At 34.5% G+C, this 20806-nt stretch overlaps 3 protein-coding genes across 4 annotated transcripts; 2 read left to right on the top strand and 1 right to left on the bottom strand.

Moving 5' to 3' along the window:
- Window positions 1-2038: 2038 nt before the first annotated feature.
- LOC110771422 (elongator complex protein 6-like) lies at window positions 2039-4384 on the top strand. The gene is made up of 5 exons (XM_021975715.2): window positions 2039-2378; window positions 2581-2650; window positions 2901-3106; window positions 3205-3351; window positions 4030-4384. Exons 1-5 carry the CDS (start codon window positions 2163-2165, stop codon window positions 4138-4140), a joined length of 750 nt encoding a protein of 249 aa, XP_021831407.2. The 5' UTR covers window positions 2039-2162; the 3' UTR covers window positions 4141-4384.
- A 4979-nt stretch (window positions 4385-9363) lies between these two features.
- Window positions 9364-9819, top strand: LOC148295986 (1-aminocyclopropane-1-carboxylate oxidase-like). The gene is made up of 2 exons (XM_088250666.1): window positions 9364-9402; window positions 9520-9819. Exons 1-2 carry the CDS (start codon window positions 9364-9366, stop codon window positions 9817-9819), a joined length of 339 nt encoding a protein of 112 aa, XP_088106792.1.
- Window positions 9820-14800: 4981 nt separating this feature from the next.
- PFA-DSP1 (Phosphotyrosine protein phosphatases superfamily protein) lies at window positions 14801-17776 on the bottom strand. Of its 2 annotated transcripts, XM_021975763.2 has the most exons (6): window positions 17240-17776; window positions 16984-17077; window positions 15863-15910; window positions 15455-15512; window positions 15314-15357; window positions 14801-15203 (listed from the first exon to the last, which is right to left on the bottom strand). In XM_021975763.2, exons 1-6 carry the CDS (start codon window positions 17500-17502, stop codon window positions 15018-15020), a joined length of 693 nt encoding a protein of 230 aa, XP_021831455.2. In that variant the 5' UTR covers window positions 17503-17776; the 3' UTR covers window positions 14801-15017. The 2 variants fall into 2 exon arrangements, with proteins under 2 accessions (XP_021831455.2, XP_021831456.2); XM_021975764.2 differs by lacking the exon at window positions 15863-15910 and having other exon boundaries at window positions 17240-17774.
- Between the last annotated feature and the right edge of the window lie 3030 nt (window positions 17777-20806).

Genomic DNA, 20806 nt, shown 5'->3' with positions numbered 1-20806 from the left:
ATCACCACGATGCCACAACCGTTAGACCACCACCATCAAACTCATATCCAGCCACCACATACCCAATCGAACCATCACCATCACCTAATCAGTCAATTGAACCATCATCACCAGCCACCACATACCCAGCTCAACCACTAGCACCACCCAATCGAACGACCACAACCATTAATTAGTGGAACCACAGAGAGAGAGAGAGAGAGAGAGAGAGAGAGAGAGAGAGAGAGAGAGAGAGAGAGAGAGAGAGAGAGAGAGTTTGATGGTTCGATCTGCAGTGGCATGAAGATAATGAAAAGGAGGGAAGGAAGAAGAAAAGATAAAGGAAAGAACAGGAAGAAGGAAACAAAGAAAAACAGAAACAGCCTAGGAAGGAAGAAGAAAAGAGGAAGAAAAAAAAAAGAAAAAAAGAAAAAAGAAACGGACCAAGGAAGAAAAGGAAGAAAGAAAAAGGAGAACAAGAAGAAAAGAAAAAGAAAAAGAAAAGATATGAGAATGTTTTAGTCTTTAAACAATATTAGAATTTTATTTATTTACAGGCCAAAATCTTTAATTAAAATTAAATATTTAAAAAATTATTTTTTTAGTCCTACACAACATCAAACATAAGTCTTCATTATTTTTACAATCCAGCTTCTTAGTTCGACACAACAATAAACGTAGGTCAGTATTTAATCCAACTTAGTCCAATCTGGGCTAATCCAAGACACTCCCAAAATTTAGTTCAATCCATAACAATCTGCCGTACCAAACAACCCTCGTTTGGTACACAGGACTGTCTTGGCATGGACTATGCTTAGGGACTGTCTTGGCTTGGCTTGGTCTAAGTTGGATAATACTTATCTTGCGTTTGGTGTACGCTTGGACTAGGACTAGATTTTGTTATTTTTTTCAAAACTATCTATGTATATGTATATATGTATAAATACATATATTATGTATGTGTACATATGTATTTTATAATATATGTGTATATACATGTATATATATATATATTATAAAATACATATATATATATATATATATATTATATTATAAAATACATATATATATATATATTATATTATAAAATACATATATATATATATATATATGTATATTACAATATATATAATACATATATAATGTATATGTGTATATATGTATATATATGTGTGTATATGTATACTATAATACATATATGGGTATAATATATATACACATATATGTATATATACGTATATATATGTATTATAATATATAATATATAATATATATTACATATATACACATATGCTATTATTATAATATTAATATGTATATGTGTATATGGGTATATTATAATAATATACATGTATATATGTATATGTATATTATATATATTATATATGTATATATATATACACATATATGTGTATGTATATATATACATGGAAATTCTCTTATGCGGACATCCGGACGTTATTATCATGCGGACGCTGTGTATTTTGTACTACCCCTCTCTGTTTTCTTGTCTGTTTACAATAGGATCAGCACGATAATAACGTGCAGACATCCGGATAAGAGACTAACTGTATATATACATATATACATATATTATATATATATATATATATATATATATATATATATATATATATATGTGTATATACATGTATATATGTACATTATGATATATGTGTAAGTAAGTTTAATAATAATAATATATGTTATTAATTTTACAATATAATATATGCATTTTATACATTGGTGAGCATTGGGACTAGCTAATCCTCCATTTCCATATGGGATTAGTAGTCCCCTCATAAGGAGGTGTTTTTGGTGAGCCCGGTATTAGCAATCCCATCTAAGACTAGGATTACATAAAACAAACATGGTACTAAATTTAATCCAAGCCAATTCAAGCCAATCATGTGTAACAAACGAGCCCGAAAGGGTTTAGGGAGGATTGTATAGTGGGTCAAACAGTCAAAATTTGCCACCTCAGCAAAATAGAGATTTTACTCGGTCGGCCAAACCGCATTATTTATTTATGTATAGGCGCGGGTGAGATAACGTCACTGTTTGAGAAGCCAAAAACCGTTTAAATCAAATTGCGTAAAGAAACCGTTGAAATCACAAATTCACAAACCCTAAACCCTAAAGCTCAGTGCTTTTTAGCTTGAAAGAAGAAGAAGAAGCGGAAAATGGAGCAAGGAACCTTATTGGACGAAGCTCTAGGGTCTCTCCATCTCAGTGGTCACGTTGTTCTCCTCGAAGACTGCGTCGAGACCAGTGCCGCTTTCGTCCTGCACCACATTCTCAAGCGCTCTCTTTCTCAGCCTCCTCACTCCTCCAACGTCGTCGTTTTTGTTGCCTTCGCTCACCCCTTCTCTCACTACGATCGGATCCTCCGAAGACTCGTACTGCCTCTCTCTTCACAAAGAATTAGTCTTTTTTAAGTGATTTCCATAATTTTATCTATAGCTGCTAATATCCGTGTTAATATACATTTCATTTTTGTTATGAATTATTATTAGTTCTCGTGGTTTCATGTTTATCAGATGAAATGTTCAGATAAGCATAAATGAAAATATCTGATATTTGGATGTGTTTTTGAAACAGGGTTGCAACTTAGTTGTGCAAAGGGACAATAACAGATTCTTTTTCTTTGACGTGCTTGTGGATTGCCCAGGTGAGAAAAATCAGGTATAACACTTGCTAGTATTGGCTATCAAAGTAGAAAATCTAGATACTTGCTCAGTATGCAATTGAATTTGTAACAATATAGGAATCAGTGTAGGATTGATATTAAGTTATAAACCATAGTTCCAGTTCGTTAAATCGATTTTTTTTTCTTTTCAAAGAAAAATGTAAGAATTGTTAGTATTGCTGGTTTTGTAATTGAATTTCTTACAAGAAATCCTCCGTTTTTTCATCTTCAGATGGTGAAGAAGGAAAAAACAGTGATGGTGGACTTGTTGCTTTGTATGGGAAAATCCAAAAGACTATAAGTGCCTTACCTCAAGAGAACAAGAACTGTATCACTGTTATGATTGATGATATCTCTCTGATGGAGGTGGCTGCTAAGGGATCTACAAATCTTGTTTTAGACTTTCTTCATTACTGCCACACTTTAGTATCAGAATTTGTAAGACATCAGTGGCAACTGTCAGTCATTTTCTCCAGTTTTCACACTACACTCCTTTTTCTTCAGTTATTCATCTCGTGTACCTTTTCTTATTGCAGGGTTGTTCCTTAGTCATGCTCAATCATGACGATATATATTCAGACACGGTGAGGCCCTCCCTTATTTTACAGATGGAGTATCTAGCAGACATTCTGATAAGAGCAGAACCGTTGGCCACTGGTTTGGCATCAGATGTGCATGGGCAGGTATTTGCTTGAACACATTTTGTCACTTTACCAGATTGAATTTTCTGTAAAATAGCTTCTCTAATATGGAAAAAGCAAGAGTCTATTTCCTTTCATTTGAACAGTCCTATAGTGAGTTCACTGGTTTTCACTCATGTTTTTTTCATTTGATGCATCTCTTCACCAAGATAGATTGCTAGAAACTAGAAAGCATGTCTGTCAAATCATTCATGTATGGTCCCCTCTCATCATTTGTGGTTACTTACTTTTTGAGTCTTGGTTGTTATGGAAATGAAAAATCTGCTACTTAAAACTTTTAACATATGCATATGCTCTGCTGATCCTCTGGTTGATATTTAGTTTTGTTTTTTTTAAGTGTTATGCGCAGACATATGATAGTTGCTTTGTGTCATGGTCCTTTTTCTGGATTTTCTTGTTCTCTTCTCTTTTACCTCTTGTATCTTCTCCGCCGAGTCCACTAGATCACAATCCTGTGTTAGCAATTGAAAAATTGTGAGAACTATTTCCATTAGTATTGCTTGCCGGCTTGCTGCTGGTGACCTGCCAATTACGCTTGTAGCAAGAGTACTTTTCCTGTCTAGTATTACTTCCCAAAAGTCTCATCTTAATGGTTTTGATATCCATACAATTGAACGAGATTACAAAAGTTATGATCCTCATTGTTCTTGTTGGTTGCAGTTGACAGTCCTGAACAGGGGGAAGGAGAGATCAAGAAACAAGCTGTCTAATTTCCAATTCAAAGTAAAGGAAAACAGTGTCGAATATTTCTATCCTGGAAGCAGGACTTGAAGACCATTTATGCTTGAGGAATTTCAAATTGTGGGTGAACATAGCAATTGAGGCTCCCAAGTAATGAGGAAGAGTTTACCTGCTCGCTAAGGTTCTGTACTATTGTGGAGACTCTTGTCCCCTCGTAATGATACTCGGAGATCCAACTACAAGAAGACAAATAGTTTGATACAATATTGCTTTGTTACTTTGAAGGCTGTAACTCTAATCTTATAATGGAAATGCTTAGAATTTTCTTTTCTCATTTTTTTATTCTGCATCCTACTTGAATGGATATTTGCAAGCCAAATTCAGTGGCAGTGGCTACACAGGGAGGGGGTGTTTCTCACACACACATCGAACTTGAGATCACTGATTTGCAAGTCAATGCTCTTTTTCACTGGGCTAGACTTCGTTGGCTTTTGGGCCTAATTTTATTTTGTAATGTTTTAAGTCAATCCAGTTTTGGATATGGGAGAATCACGAGCACCGGAACTCACTCAGATGGACTGCCTAGTATCACGTTGTTTGCTTGAAAGGCTTGCCTGACTGACGTACTAGACTAAGACTAGGGTAAGCTAAGTTAGGTCACCCAATCGTATGGGCAGCCAGCCATCAAACCACATTTATTTCTTCTTCTTCACTCCCATCTCAGAAATGGTAAGTGTTAATTAGGTCTTAATCCCCCCCCCCCCCCCCACTCTTTTCTTTCTTGTATACTTTGTTTCTCCCTTCAGAGTTCACATGGTTACAAATGGATTTTGCTTTTGCAGGCCAAGAAACCTGTGAAAACCACAATACACATATAATCTCTCTCTCTCTCTCTCTCTCTCTCTCTCTCTCTCCACATACAGAATATATATCACCCTATCTCTATCTCTCTGTACTATATTGTTACCAGCATTCAGATCTTCTGTGTTTGTTTTACATTCATACAGATTGGGAGATGTTGTCATGGCATGCAAGTACAAATTCAATTGATGTATCATTTTGCTTTATCTTCTCTTTCTGTGGAGACATAAGGGCGGCCATGAATTTCGACGTCATTCCAGGCTAACTCTGCAGAACATGTGATTTCAGGCTAACTCTGTGGGAAGCCAACAGGAAGGGGAACTGATTAACGTTATCATTCAAAATCACAGGTTAGGCTCCTTCTGACCTTTGGCCCCTGTAATGTATATCATCTTGTGTATGAGGTTTTTATATACAGGTCTCAGCATAAGGTCAAATCCATCCAAAAAGAAACGAACATCAAAACAGGAAGGATCCGAAAATCAACAAAGGCAATAAGGCCATGACAAATTCTTTATTCAAACCATCCAATGGTGCATATGCCAGTTTTGAATAACAAAATACCATATTTAAGTTTCACTGGAGAAGGCAATCCTATCAGGTTAGAAGACAAATGGAAGTGGGGCAGAGTTCAAACTCTGTATCATCAGCCAAATGCAAAGAGGTTGCTGTTTCCTATGAAAAGGGAAAGGAGCATGAAAGCACTGCTCAAAACGGCCAAGACAGGAAACAAAGTGAAGATCAAGGAAGCAGCAACCATCAAGAGCCCGTCATGGAAAATTATCGGTATTGGTTTGTGCGGTATCCTTTTCATTTGGTTCCTATATTTACAAAGAATGGAAGTCAACATCAAAACCATAACTCTGCCCTCCATACTGCACATAAAGGTACTCTTTTGGAGATGAGGATGGGGGCGGAATTTGTAAGATTTCAGGAATGTCTGATGTAGGGGGTGAAGGCATGTCTTTTTTCTTCAGAGAAAAGTAAACATCAGCTATAAGAAGCCAAATAATATCAGGTTCGATAGATGCAAGACCTTGAAGGGCATTTACAGATGCATCACAGAGACCTTGGAGGGCATTTACAGATGCATCAAGGAGACCTTAAAGGGCTTTAAATATATTTTCATATTGCACCAACAATAAAAATATAGATTTCTCTTAAGGCCTATCTTTTGAGGTGCCCTTTGTGAAAATCTACACTCCTATAAAAGTGTTTATAAACAAAAGCACTATGATTGTTGGGTAAGTGTGATTAACATTGGAGAGTTGGGCCAATGGGCTTGGCTATAGGCTTGGCTTTGAATTTGGCTTTCATTAATAATAATTAAATTAGTCAAAGACATGGGCCTTAGGCTATGTAGAAAGTTAATTAAGACACCAAGATGATTTCACAAAAGACTTTAATAAATAGAAATTAATTATTTTGTGGACTTTTTCTATAACTTTTTTAATATTAAAATATAATTACTAATTAAAGTAATTCAAAAGGCTAAGAAATTACGTAATTACATATATTAAATTAAAGAAGTAGGACAAAAAACAAAAGTAAAGAAACTAATTATATATTTTTTAAATGAAAATGAAAAAAAAAAAAAAAAACACTTGTCCCGACGAAAGTTCGTCAGCATAGGTCTACGCCAGCGAAATTTCCCTGATTAAATTTTATTTTTAAAACGTACAACCGCCCAGCTATACTATTTCAATATATTAAAAAAAGGACGCACCCAGTGCGTAGGTGCCACGTGTCAAAACAGTAAAACCAGGAGGCTATATTATTTTTTTTATTTTATCTTAAAAAAAACGGAAAAACAAGTATAACCGCACGGCTATACTATTTCTTAAAAAAATTCAAAATGAATCCACGTGTCAAATAGGTGCAGCCGTGCGGCTATACTATTTTTTAATTAAAAAAATAGAGAAAAACGGATATAGCCTCCCGGCTATACTATTTTGTAAAGACAATTAGGGAAAAACTGAGAATAGCCGTGCGGCTATACCATTTTTTTTTATAAATATATATTATTTTTATTCAATAGTATGTGAGAATTATATTTATAATACGTGAATTTTGTGTGCCTTATTGAAATTTTGGTACAAAATAGGTGTATTAAAGATTATAAATACGTGCATATAATACATTATTAAATGTGAAAGTGCTAGAATCTTTATATGGGTAATAACTCTAGAAAAGTAAAAATTAAAAAAGGGACAATAGATACTCGAGTAATGGCCTAATAGTAATTGATAGGGCTCTTGGGCTGTGGAGAAAGTTAATTAAGACATCTAGACGATTTCACAAAAGACTTAATAAATAGAAATTAATTATTTTGTGGACTTTTTCTATAATTTTTTATATAAAATAAAATATAATTACTAATTAAAGTAATTCAAATAGGCTAAGATATTACTTAATTACATATATTAAATTAAAGAAGTAGGCAAAAAAACAAAAGTAAAGAAACTAATTATATATTTTTTAAATGAAAATGAAAAAAAAAACTGTCCCGATGAAAGTTCGTTGGCACAGGTCTATGTCGGCGAAATTTCTGTGTGCCGAAGAACTTTCTCGGATTAAATTTTATTTTTAAACAGTACAGCCGTGCGGCCATACTATTTCAGCGCGTAGGTGTCACGTGTCAAAAAAGTAAAGCCGAGAGGTTTTTTTTTATATAAAAAAAGGGAAAACAGGTCTAGCCGGACGGCTATACTATTTTTTTTAAAACTTAAACAAATTCAAAATGAATCCACGTGTCAAATAGGTTCAGCCGAACGGCTATACTGTTTTTAAAAGACAATTTGGGTAACAAGGCTATGCCATTTCTTAAAAAAAATTCAAAATGAATCCACGTGTCAAATAGGTACAGACGCACGGCTATACTATTTTTTTTTAAATAGAGAAAAAAATGGGTATAGCCGAACGGCTATACTGTTTTTAAAGACAATTTGAGTAACAAATGGTATAGCCGCACGGCTATACCATAATTCAAAATGAATCCACGTGTCAAATAGGTACAGCCGGACGGCGATACTATTATTTTTTCAATAGAAAAAAAGGGGGGCTATACGATTTCTTAAAAAAATTCAAAATGAATCCACGTGTCAAATAGGTACAGCCGTCCGGCTATACTATTTTTAATAAAAAAATAATAATAAAGGGTATAGCCGCCCGGCGATACTATTTTTAAAAGCCAATTAGGGAAAAACTGTGTATAGCCGCGCGGCTATACCATTTATATATATTATTTTTATTCAATAATATGTAAGAATTATGTGTATAATACATGAATTTTGTGTGTCTTGTTGAAATTTTTGTAAAAAATAGGTGTATTAAAGATGAGAAATACGTGCGTACATTTATTATTAAACGTGAAAGTTCTAAAATCTTTATATGGGTAATAACTCTGGAAAAGTAAAAAAATCGAAAAGGGACAGTAAATACTCGAGTAATGGCCTAATAGTAATCGATAGGGCTCTTGAGCTATGGAGAAATTTAATTAAGATACCTAAATGATTTCACAAAAGACTTCATAAATAGAAATTAATTATTTTGTGGACTTTTTCTTTAATTTTTTTTATGTTAAATAATAATTAAAATATAATTACTAATTAAAGTAATTTAAAAGGGCTAAGATATTACTTAATTACATATATAATTACCTATCCCATTAATCGATTTAATTTTTTTGAGTTTTTAGGTATTAATTGGCATAATCGTCGTGAATTAGAATCATTTCAATATCCATATGTTACATCTAAAGAGAAAATTGAGATTCTCTTTTTTCTTTTTGCTAGTAAGTAGAATGAGGCAAAATGACCAAACAAAAATGGGAAAAAGCTTGGCTCCTTAAAATTACGGAGGAGCTCCTCCTTGCAATCAATGGGGTTTTGACACATGTTAAATTTTTAAAACTTCTTTTTTTCTTTTTTGTTGAAACTTCGTCAATGTTTGCTTGAATTTAACAAATGTCAAAACCCCAATGGTTTTAAGGAGGAACTCCTCCTTAATTTTAAGGAGCCAAGCCTTGGTAGCCTATATGATAATTTTATAGAAAATTTGACTTTATCCCCTTTAAACTCATTTATTCTAACCTAATTAAGCTTGATGTGTCAGATTTTATATTTTCAGATCCCTAAAATACCCCCACTTAAAGTTGTACTGAATATATTATCAACATATTTTTTGTTGGAATTCAATTGTCATTAATGTCCGTTTCATCTGATTAATTTTAAATTTTGGGTTCACAAATATTGTAGCTAGTGAGTGATGAGTTTTTAGACACACTAGAAGGCCTTCTGTGGAACAAATGGGCCAGCTTTTGGCACCAAGGTTAGCAACTACCCTCCATGTCCCAACCCTGAGCTGATCAAGGGTCTCCAGGCACACTGCCGGCTGTATGATCCTGCTCTTCCAAGATGACAAGGTCAGTGGAGATGGCCAATGGATTGATGTATGCGCTACTCCATTGTTATCAACCTTGACCAACTTGAGGTATTAAAATTAGTCACCCCAAATAACGCAACTTTCCAAATTAATGTTACTTCATGCACAAGTCAATTTGCTTACATATATAATAAACTTACAATTTTGAATTCCCCTATAGCATAGGTGATCACTAATGGGAAGTACAAGAGTGTGGTGCACAGAGTGATTGCCCAAACTGATGGCACCAGAATGTCAATAGCTTCCTTCTACAACCCCGGCACTGGCAGTGATGCTGTCATTTGCCCTGCACCAACACTGGTGGAGAAAGAAGCAGAGGGGAAGAATCAAGTTTACCTGAAATTCGTGTTCAAAGATTATATGAAGCTCTATGATGGCCTTAAGTTCCAGGCCAACGAACCAAGATTTGAAGCCATGAAAGCAGTGGAAGCTAATTTCAGTTTGGATCTAATTTCAACAGCTTAAGAGGAAATTGAGTTTTACTAGAAGCAGGAAAGCTTGTTTGTTTAAAGTAATTACGGGTGTGACCAAAGTTTTCGCATGAACTATATTTGAAGGTCTCTTAATTTTTAATTATCCAAGCTGTCACCTTAGAAAACAAGGACTTCTTCAACCAAGAAAAAAGAAAACAAGGGCTATAAAATCTGTGGCCAAATAGCAGCAGCCATGCCGAAATGGTGAACATCTGAAGCTGAAGTTTTCAAAAGCAGCAACAGAGGATGATCAAAAGCATAAAACCAAATTATAAAACAAAAAAGGAGCTTTCAAGATGGGAAAATCACCATAAAGACCTTTCTATTTGTGCCAATGATATCAGGATCTGCCACCAAAACTAAGTTATTTTGGCTGAATTACATTGACAAAAGAAAAGCCGGGAGGGAATGGCAGCTCAAACTACTTTACGGGTCATGGAAAGATAAGCTGTTCCATAGAATGATATCCCCTACCCCTGTAATAAATTAATGATTTACATGAAACGCAAGAATACAAACCTACACTCTATTTCTCTCATAACACGAGATGTCACATGAGAAATTACATATATCCCGGATCATGTAAGTTTCTCACCCATGCCGGCACACACATGAGCTGAGCAATATATCCCTAGCATTCATGATTGTCAATGCATGTGGGACATACAATGAGAAGTTTCTTTTGAACCAAGCAAAGAATCATCTAGAGAAGTTTGAAATATAAAATCATTCCCCAACATGATCATGACGATCACAACAATAATGTATCTTTATAGTAACTTGGAACATCCACACGACAAAAGGATTCAACTTGTGCAAGTGGAGCGTCCAATACGTACCTACCTTCAAGTTTTAATCATAATTGGGAACCTGAAGGCATCTCAGAATCTAAGAAAGATCCAATTCATAATCTAAAGTGAAGGTTATTGAAACAAACATTTATAACTACACACCTTCAAGAACCTTAAAAACAGCCAACTAGACCTTTTTTGTTTCCTTGTCTTGCAAAGCAGAACATCGTAATATAATCAGAGAGACAATATAATTAAAAGACACGAACCAGACATACCACACAACTGCCATCATGATTTCGAGAAGAGGAATCCTTCCGTGTTTTGCGTAGGGCATCCTTAGGAGTGTTTTTTAGACTTTTGGTTAGCATTTTTGCCCATTCATTTTTCTTAACACGCATGCCAATAGACTATTGCTTTACGTATTTGTCTATTTAAAGTAGAATAGTTGTGTTTTGGAAATTCTTCTTAAATGAGGACAATTTTAGTTTATTTGAAGACATAACTTTAAAAAATTTAAAAGTGAAATATAAAGTAGTCGTCATTAAAACCTGAAAGTGTCTCTACAATTTTAGCACATCTTTTATTATTATTATTTTTTTATACAACCGATATTCTACTTTAATCTAATCTAAATTACTAGTTGTAATCTCGGTGGTGTTCTTTGTCTCCAAGACGGAGATGACGTCTATGGTGGCGATGGCAACAACGGCGGTAGACTGTAGTGGCTCTGTTGGTTTTTGGTTGTTTGTTTGCAATTTTCTTATTTTGTAATAATTGCATCAACTCCTTGTGAGTTGGGTGTTTGATTGTTTTCTACTCTCTACTTGTATTTTGTACTTGAGAGAGTTAAAATAGATTTGGGTGATCTGATTCATGTCTGGTTTGATCACGCATGCGGCTTTTATGTCAAAATTTATCTGGCCTTTTGTGGCTTGTATAAAAGCCGTGTGTGATAGAAAGCTTTTTTACCCATATGTGGTTATTATGCTTCCATATTTGTATTACCCCTTTGTGGGCATTTGTATTTGCCCTTGTGGCTGATGGTCTTTTGCCTAATTTATCAACAAAAACATTTACGAGGATTTGAACTTTGATGTAGTGTGGGGAGCACATCCACTCTAACTACCTTGGCTAAGCCGAGGTCTGCAATGTTAGCACCTCTTAAGACCATTTCCAACCTAAGGGGTGGAAACTCAAATTTTGAGTTTTGTGTCTAAAATCCATCTTCAACCCATGTATTTTGAGGGGTGGAATTTTGAGATGGGTAGAATTCTAGGCGGAATTCCACTCTGGGTTTTGCCTGGACTGTTAATTTTGTATGGAGCACAACCAATGATGCACAGCCCACGTGAAAAGAAAAAAGGAGCGGCCGTGCGTGACAGAAAGTTGTCTGCTCTCCATTTGCTTCAACGTGACAAGTGGCAGCGCATGGTGAATGAGTCGTTGGAATCTAACGACTCCATTTGAAAGATGAAGGTATTTTGTTTTGTTTTAAATGCAACGGCTATATCAACATATCAACGGCCATGATTAATTTTAAATCCAACAGTCAAAAGAATTTTTATAATTAATCTAAATTATATCCAACCCCAAAACCCATCCCAAACTCTATAAAGAACCATTCATTTGTTAAAAAATCCACCCAAAATCATTTTTTTTCTTTCTCCCTTTTTTATATTTGTTCATTCTCTTTTCATTATTGTCGAGAATGGCCCCAAAACTCCAAAGATGTGTGAATTGGAAACCACAAGAAGATGAGGCATGGGGCTATTGGCACCAATCAATCAAAGGAATCATTTTGGTTGAGTGTGTACCACAAGTTTGTGGAAAATAATTCGGGCATGGCTGGAGCCGGGACGCAAACACCGCAAAGGGCCAATGCAAGGCATGTGAGTGGCTCCAATCTTGAAGATGTGGTGAGTACCCATTTTATTCAATGCTTAAATTTATAATTCTAATTATTTTCAAATATTAACTTGCTTTTTATTTTATTTCGTGTGTAAGATATGCATGCAAAAACACTTTTCTTGAATGATAATAAGCCTTTGAATAGGTCTTTCAAGTTGTATCATGCTTGACAAATCTTAACAGATTGCCCAAAGTGCAATGACCTTTGTGAATCTCCCACACAAACATTCAGAGACTCTTCTCATATTGGCAATACAATCAAATTGGAGGAAGATGAGGATGAAATGGTCATGTCCACTCCAAGGCCGCTCGGACGAGATAAATAAAAGGATGAAAAAAAGAAAGGGAAAGGTATTGACGGTTATCTCAACCAAAGAAATTTTGTATAGCCTTCCCACGTGAATTCATTGTAAGAAGGAGAATGAGATTGAAGGAGTGTGTTCAATTGGCTAGAATAACACTTCTTAAATAGACAAAAGGATGAAATGAGGTGATAGGAAATCAAGACAAGATACAAAGGATAAGGAGGAAGTGAGGAAATAATGGCAACATGACAAAACGAGATGACCTACATGTATGATCATAATTGAATGAAGATAGGAAAAGATAGGGAAAGTTAAGGGAATCCAATAAAGTGATATGGAAAAAAATGAGCAATGGTTCAGAACATGATTGAAACAAGACAATATGAGATGAGAAAGAGTTTAGAAAATAATTAAATGAAGATAGGAAAAGATAGGGAAAGATAATGGAATCCAATAAAGTGATATGGATAAAGATGAGTGATGGTTCATAACATGAAACAAGACAATAGGAGATGGGAAAGGGTTCAAAAAATAATTGAAGAGGACAAGTGGAGGTAGGCAAGAGTTTAGAACATTATTGAAGAAGGATAAGGGAATCCAATGAGGTAGAAGTAAAAAACCAATATACCCATCCATTTTCCTATAAATATTTACCTTCATATGCAACATGATCAACTACACCAATGGAATCTAACAATCGAAGGGAGCATCATACATTTGATTGGTGATCCCCCCATCCTAGGTGCAATCCACCTCTAGCTCCGGTAATAATGAAGAAATGCATTGAACAAGTGTTCCTAGAGTCCAACTTCACCCAAAGTTCATAAATCCGAACCCATAAGCTATATCCAAAGTCCAACACCAAGATCATCAAAGGAAAATTTGTAGTTCGTAAATGTGGCAATGACACAATTCATTTAATACTAGAACAATATAAAGAAAAAAATGGAAGACAGTTATGGCAATGGCTTCAATGAAGGGTTCGAATTATTCCTGGCATAAGCAAAAGTAGCTGCTGCAAGGGCTATGGATTGGGTAGATGTTGTGACCACATTGCAACTAACCAAATAAGTCATGTTCCATTGTTTTTAATATAAGTTGTGTGCTACTTGTTTTTCTTTCAAAGACTATGAAATAAAATGTTGTGCTTGTTTTTATTTTTAAGTGAAATTATATTATGTTTTAGAATTTTATTTTTTTTAAGTTTAAAATGTTCAGAAAATTAAATTGAAACAAAAATAATTTCAAGAAAAATTAACGACAACAAAAATTAGGGATTGACTATTCTTAAATAATTAAATTTTAAACCCTGAAAATACATGAATAATTATATTTTGGAGTGTGGAAATTTGAATTTAGCCCTAACATGATTGTAGATGGTCTAAAAGAAACATAAAAGTGCTTCTTTGACCGTCAAAAGTGAACCAAACACTGAACAACAAAAAAGCGTTTTGGCGCTATCAAAAATGTCACTTCCAAGACATTATGCAGTAAACGACGGTTTAATTTGGAAGAGCACGAATTTACAGTACGTATCATACGCCTGAACTGAACCTTCCCTCATATTCCCTGAAGCATTTTTGTTTTGATCATCAATCTTTTTCACTCTGCTCGAATATACAGCTTTCCATTTACTATTGATATGTTAGTAACATTTGCACCGTATTTTACTTTTCAATAAAATACAAATACAAATATTAATACTGTCTTTTTTTTTTTTGGAATTCCAATTCTGGACTCCACAACTAATTATGACGGAATTAGATCAACTCTCAAATTCTGAGTCACCCCCAGTACGAGATTCATGGACCGTCTTGATTTGCAATGCCAAGAGTCAAGACGTTTTCGGCATCAGCTTAGTAATTTAATGAAAATAAAAGTAAAAGGAGAACTAAAAATAATAAATAAATAAAATGGGAAAAGAAGGAGAGAGGGTGGGGTGAGACATGTGAGTAAAAAAGGGTACTAACACTCAAAGCACATAAAGTGAGATTTTATAGATAGGCTGCTTATTATTTATGAATAAGGAAAAAAAAGAAGAAATAATTCCTTTTCCGCTGAAATGCATACCAGGAACTCATCATCACCTTTTCCTATTTATTCCGACAAAGTAGAAAAGACCTAGGATTCTCTTCTTTGACTAAAAGAAGAAGCGAAAGCCATTCAATAATACCTGGCTGATTTTACCTCTTTGAACATGAAAATGGCATCGGTAGATGTTTCAAGCTAGAAACATCAAACATCTCCATGAACCTCTGATCTGCAACTCTGGCTTTCGCAGCTGCAAACCGCTGGTATTCGTCAAAAACAGATGTCAGGCACCACCTCTGCAATTTTCTCAAGCATCCCACGAGACAACCAGTTCGATGCTGAAAATACAATCAAAGAAATTAGCAGCTAATAACAACTTAAAAACTGTCACGGATTATTCAAAATCCCGCAATGAATCTATAAAGAGATCAATCAATGCTGCACATACCTTCCCTCGTTTACAATGAATTAGGACAGGATGATTCCTTACATCTGCATTGCAGAAAAGTAAATTAATGTAAGCATATAACAGTGCTGTAATTCTGGTCTGTATGAAACTAAGTGCAAAATGGTTAATTTCTTGCAGTACCAAGGACAACTTTTAGCGCTTCACGGATTATATCCTCTGGGATGTTTACAAAAGGCTCCTGAATGCACAATGAAATTTTTGAATATCAGGTTATAATGTTCAATATGAATTCATGTTCTAACTAGGAACTTGGTTCAACATTCATGCAATCGAGTAATTAAAGATGTACAACGAGGAAGGATTGATGGTCTCTATCATTGTTTACTAGAAATAAAGAAAAACTGATCCTGAATCTGTTCCATGATGACTAAAATTAGGATGCATCCACTAAAACTCAGACCAAAAAACGTTCAGATATGTAATTGTTAAAACTGATCCTAGACATTTGATAATACTATAACAATGATTTTAGATTGGAGCAAGACAGATGTAATGGTACCTACAGGCTAAACCTAGAGTGAGAAGTACCTTCGTAAAAATTATGTAGTGTAACAACATTGGCAAGGACACAAACTCCTGAATATGTAAAACAGTAAAAGCTTTACTTCGGATAATAATACTCAAAGTAGGATACTTGAATTTTAAAACAATTGGGATGAGACAAAATCTATTAAGTTTTTAAAGCTAGTTTCTGTCAAACTAATGAAATCAAGGGAACCTTGGCCTACAGTTCAGTGTCAATATTGAAATCAGACAGTATTAAAGAAATATACATCACTTGTTTCCAGCAAAACTCAAAACCAAAAAGGGGCAATATAGTTTATAGATAAAATTCTAAACCTAAAAGGGTATTAAACAATAGAAAGAATAAACGCATGTGATCAGTCAGTGAAGATCACAGAAACACAACGCATGCATTATGTTTGAAACTGAAAGGAATTCATGAAACATTGTTTCTATATATATGACAGAAATCCTGGCCCTCTAGTTAGATATGCCAAGACAAGATAACTGTCATCCCATACAAAACCAAACCAACAATACCCCACAGAAATTAAAAAATTTCATTATTAAAAAAATAATGTAGTTATCATATCATTGAACTTATCATGCAACAAAAAGAAGGACGATCATAATAAATGAGCCATTATGACTCAACCACCAAAGCATCTTGATAAGGATTAAGGAGTGTTGATTAAAGATGAAGAATATATGTGATATTTGATTGATTTATCGAGCGATATAGGTACAAGACTAAACCACTAGCTCTCTCGCTGCTACTCAACATATGCATATATAAAGTCCTCTACTATTGAGCTATCTGTATATATACATATATCTTAGCTAGCAAATAGTATTGATATTATTTAGATATGTGCCCCAAACGTCAGGAAACGCAGAAGCCTCCAAACGTCTACTTCATTGGTAAATATATCCAACCGCACTTTCTTAACTCTTTGTATTACCAAAGTAATTTCTAAAAGATCACACTTTCATCAATTTCCTCCATTTCAAAAGTTCAATTTGAATGTAAGCAGCACATAGTAGTCACCGGTTCACAATAATCTCAACTTGAGCATAATTTTTTTAACTTAGCTTAAAGGGACAATACTCAATCCAATGGAATGAAAAAAGAAAAGTAGACATACCTTGTAGCCTTCAATCCCAAATTGAAAGAGCTTAATCCCATTGGACTTTAAAAACTCCACGTTCGCCTCTGGATACGGCTCTGGACACAGACATCTGCATACACACATGAAAATAAATTAATCACATAAAAATATAATTCAAACACAAAATAATAATAATAATAATAATAATTTTGAAAAAAATAATAATAATCAAAACAATATCAAACACTTATATATGAATCATGATGATGTTATTATATAAGTAATGGCTTACATGATGGAGCGGAGGCCTAGGGTTTGGAGGAAGGAGAAGTTGGCGGACTCCGGGAAGCCGGACCTGAAAATGCCGTTATCGACCATGGAGAAGTTGAGCGGCGGAATAAAGAGGTCTTCGGCGCAGTCGTCCGCGCCGGCGATTTGCTTCGCCGGAGAGAGCACAACGCCTCCGGCGACGACTTCGATAGTCCTGCACATCTCGGTCTCGGTCTCGGTCCCTTGATCCTGATGGTGATGATTAGGATTGAGCTCCACTTTCATATCCAGCTTATAAAAGAAGAAGAAGAAGAAGGACAGACGAGGACAGAGAGAGCGTGGTATTTATGGAGAGAGAAAGTCGGGGGCTTGGCTTGGGGATCGCTTAGGATATTCCTATAGCCTTTGCTTTTGCTTCGGGCTGCGATTCTTCTTTTTATTTAATTTTTTGGTGACAGGCAGTTGAAAAAGGGGGGCTTTCTCTCAGATAAGAGAGGAGAGAGAAAGGTCGGGTGGCGCAGGTTGTTAAAATGAGCTGTGTGCGATTGCATCCATGGTAACTGTATTTGTAGAGAGGCGAAGTGAAAAAATTGTGTTTGGCATAATAAATAAATAAATAATAAATATAAACTGCGTGGATCTAGGTGAATAAAATCATGAAAATAAATAAAATATTGAAGAAAATAAGATAACTGGGCGAAGCGAGAGCGGCGTGTTTCTGATTTGGACGCCACTTATGGAAAGGGCGCGTAAACATCTTAATTATGTTTTTACCAAAATAAGTCTCAATGTTTTGTTGTTGTACATATCCAAACGAAATCAACAATTGGATTAGATGAACTTATTTTCTTTCAATGTTAATGTAATGTGAGAAAATTAGTGTTGCGTATATCTCATCATCTATGTATTAGCAACGCAATCAGCAACTGTGATTTGAATCTTTTTTATTACGTGAGTAACTTTGTTTAATGATAAACGTACATAAATGAAATTGGTCTCATTGATGTAGAATGATTCTTGTTTAAGACGAATACGTATGAGAACTTATAGACGAATAATGCAAATGGAATATTATTCAAAATAACATATGGAACAAGTATTTCATCCTTTTTAACTTCTCTTGAGTTCCCAACTATAAAAATTAGTTTTACTTGATCATCCATCCCAATTAGGCTATTTCCTTGTTAAATTATACCTGAAAAGCTCCAATCATGAAATAACCCACTTCATTTCGGATACTAAGAACATTGATAATGCTCCAAACTTGCAATCGATGGTCCAATGAGACGGACGTGTTAAATCGCACTATCAAGCAGAACCTCACAAACTCACAAGAATAAAATGGTTTTATAACTTTATATTATAATGAAACATTATATTAATTTAAATATCCTGTATATGGAAGTGAGAGAAGAATATAAATGGTACATTCTAAGGAATATGCTCGTTGCAAAGAGAGAGACAGAGAAGGTTGCCTTTGTATTATAGTGAGTTGGGAATGCGAGGCCCGTGCGCCACGTACTTTATATCTCGTCTGTTTGTATAAAATCTCACGCTATGAAGTGTCCAAAAAAGTGTCCAAAAAAGGTCACTCGCATTCTTTGCTTACTCATTGCTGACTTGGTTTCTATTTTTAGGGTCACTATTATTGATATTGGTGTTTTCAATTTACTCAATTTTTAATGAATGATATTATATGTGTTATAATTTGTGTAATTTGAAATGATACGTCGGTATATCACGCGATCGCACACTTTTATAAATGGTGCAAATTATACAAATGCACTGTAGCTTTAATATTATAAAGATATGTTAATCAGGTCTAATTCAATAAAAAATGGCATTAATTTGTAGACAAATGGTCTCAAGTTCAAATCCCTATTGCACCTTAGTAGTATATATGTGAGAAACCCACATCTCCTTAGAGCATCTCCAACATCCTCTAAAATAGCTTTGGAATTCTAAAATAGGTGAGCCACATCATAAAAACTCTCTCAAATAGTCTCTTCAACCTCTCTCTATCTCTTCAGGACTAGTAAATTGACTTTGACTTTTCAAATATTTAATTTTACTTTCGAAAAACAAAACCTATCTTTAAAATATTAAAAACATGCATTTTTTATTTGTATATAATAAATACATAGACATTTTTCACGTGTTTTCATATTTTTCATTCTTTTCCATGATATTGTAGTAATTGAATTGAAAAGTCTATTGAAGCAAAAATTATTCAAGTAGCAAATAAGGCTTTTTATATTGCCACGTAGGTCAAAAAACTTCAATTTGAAGAGTTTTATTTTGGGAGTTTTAGTAATATACCCAAAATAGCACTTGAAATTATAAAAGAACCCTATATGGAATACACTTTAGAAACATATCCAAAAAGCATTTACTACCTAAAAAATGAGTGTTGAAGTTCCTATAAATTACATATATGCCATTGATTAACTGAAAACAAGCCCAATACAAACAAAAACAAAACAAAAAACATTAAAAAAACATTTTAAAAAAATCCAAAATAAGCCCAGCAAGCCTGAAGTACATTGTTAATACCATGTCATAGAAGTACATTGTTAATACTATGTCATAGAAATACATTGTTAATATCATGTCATAGAAGTACAATGTTAATATCATTTCATAGAAAAACATTGTTAATACCATTTCATACCCAAAAAAAATCCAAAAAAACCCAGCAAGACATCCGATATCCTTTGCAAAAACCACCTCCAATTGTCCACAATTTCACCAGAAACAATCGCAAAGGTAAAAAGAAATACCTCTACAAGAAAAAAGAAAAAATACACTGTTAATACTATGTCATAGAACTATCTTCCTAGTAAAAATCACATTCTGCATATCATAAACTTCAAGTACACAGCTATATATAGAGCATGCTTTGTTATTGAAAATTTGTTAATACTATGTCATAGAAGTACACTGTTAATACTACGTCATAGAAATCAACTCAGTTGCAGGGTATGAACAGTATAACAATTGTTCATACCACTTACTGGAAGTTAATAACTACATTTCATTTGCATAATAGGTCTGATAAAAATGTACAACTGCAAAAACCCCATGTTCTTAAACCAGCAACCTTAAAAAACATAATGGACAACACAACCCTTTGGAACAAACCTAGGAACCCATAGCAAAAACCTCATGTTCGTAAACCAGCAACCTTGAAATACAACTGAAATGGAAAGAACAAGTGCTGCAGGAAGATTGGTTTGGCAACAAGTTGCTGCCAAAACTGCCATGAAAAAAAAAAACACTATGAACTGCAACACCCAATGGTAATGCCCTTCAAGCCCAACATGGTTAGTAGAGTAGAAATGAAGTAGGGAAAGCTCTTGATAGAAAACAGATGCTACTAGCATTCCAACAACCGCAGATAAGGTCTGAAACGAACATACCGTCAAAGTCAAACTATAACCTATTGCTAATCTGAGCTTACCGTCATGCTAGAGACGATGTGGGTCACATTTTAGAACACAACAGGCTGCCAAATTAGTGGCCCATGCGCCGCCACTCACTACCGGCAACAATGGGTGTCTTGAGAAAATTCCGGCAACGGAAAATTCCC

Source organism: Prunus avium, chromosome 3, assembly GCF_965620075.1.
Source record: "Prunus avium chromosome 3, drPruAviu1.hap1.1, whole genome shotgun sequence".
Taxonomy (NCBI): Eukaryota; Viridiplantae; Streptophyta; class Magnoliopsida; order Rosales; family Rosaceae; genus Prunus; species Prunus avium.
This window is presented reverse-complemented; position numbering and strand designations above follow the sequence as displayed.

Excerpts from the sequence above, each read along its gene's own strand:
- PFA-DSP1 (XM_021975763.2), bottom strand. The coding sequence starts at position 17,502 with ATGAAAGTGGAGCTCAATCCTAATCATCACCATCAGGATCAAGGGACC. Across the intron at positions 15,358-15,454 it reads AGCGCTAAAAGTTGTCCTTG|ATGTAAGGAATCATCCTGTC; the intron begins GTACTGCAAGAA and ends TCTGCAATGCAG. Across the intron at positions 15,204-15,313 it reads TTCATTGTAAACGAGGGAAG|CATCGAACTGGTTGTCTCGT; the intron begins GTATGTGCAGCA and ends TTGTATTTTCAG.
- LOC148295986 (XM_088250666.1), top strand. The coding sequence starts at position 9,364 with ATGCGCTACTCCATTGTTATCAACCTTGACCAACTTGAG. Across the intron at positions 9,403-9,519 it reads TCAACCTTGACCAACTTGAG|GTGATCACTAATGGGAAGTA; the intron begins GTATTAAAATTA and ends CCTATAGCATAG.
- LOC110771422 (XM_021975715.2), top strand. The coding sequence starts at position 2,163 with ATGGAGCAAGGAACCTTATTGGACGAAGCTCTAGGGTCTCTCCATCTC. Across the intron at positions 2,379-2,580 it reads ATCGGATCCTCCGAAGACTC|GGTTGCAACTTAGTTGTGCA; the intron begins GTACTGCCTCTC and ends TTTTTGAAACAG. Across the intron at positions 3,107-3,204 it reads ACACTTTAGTATCAGAATTT|GGTTGTTCCTTAGTCATGCT; the intron begins GTAAGACATCAG and ends TTCTTATTGCAG.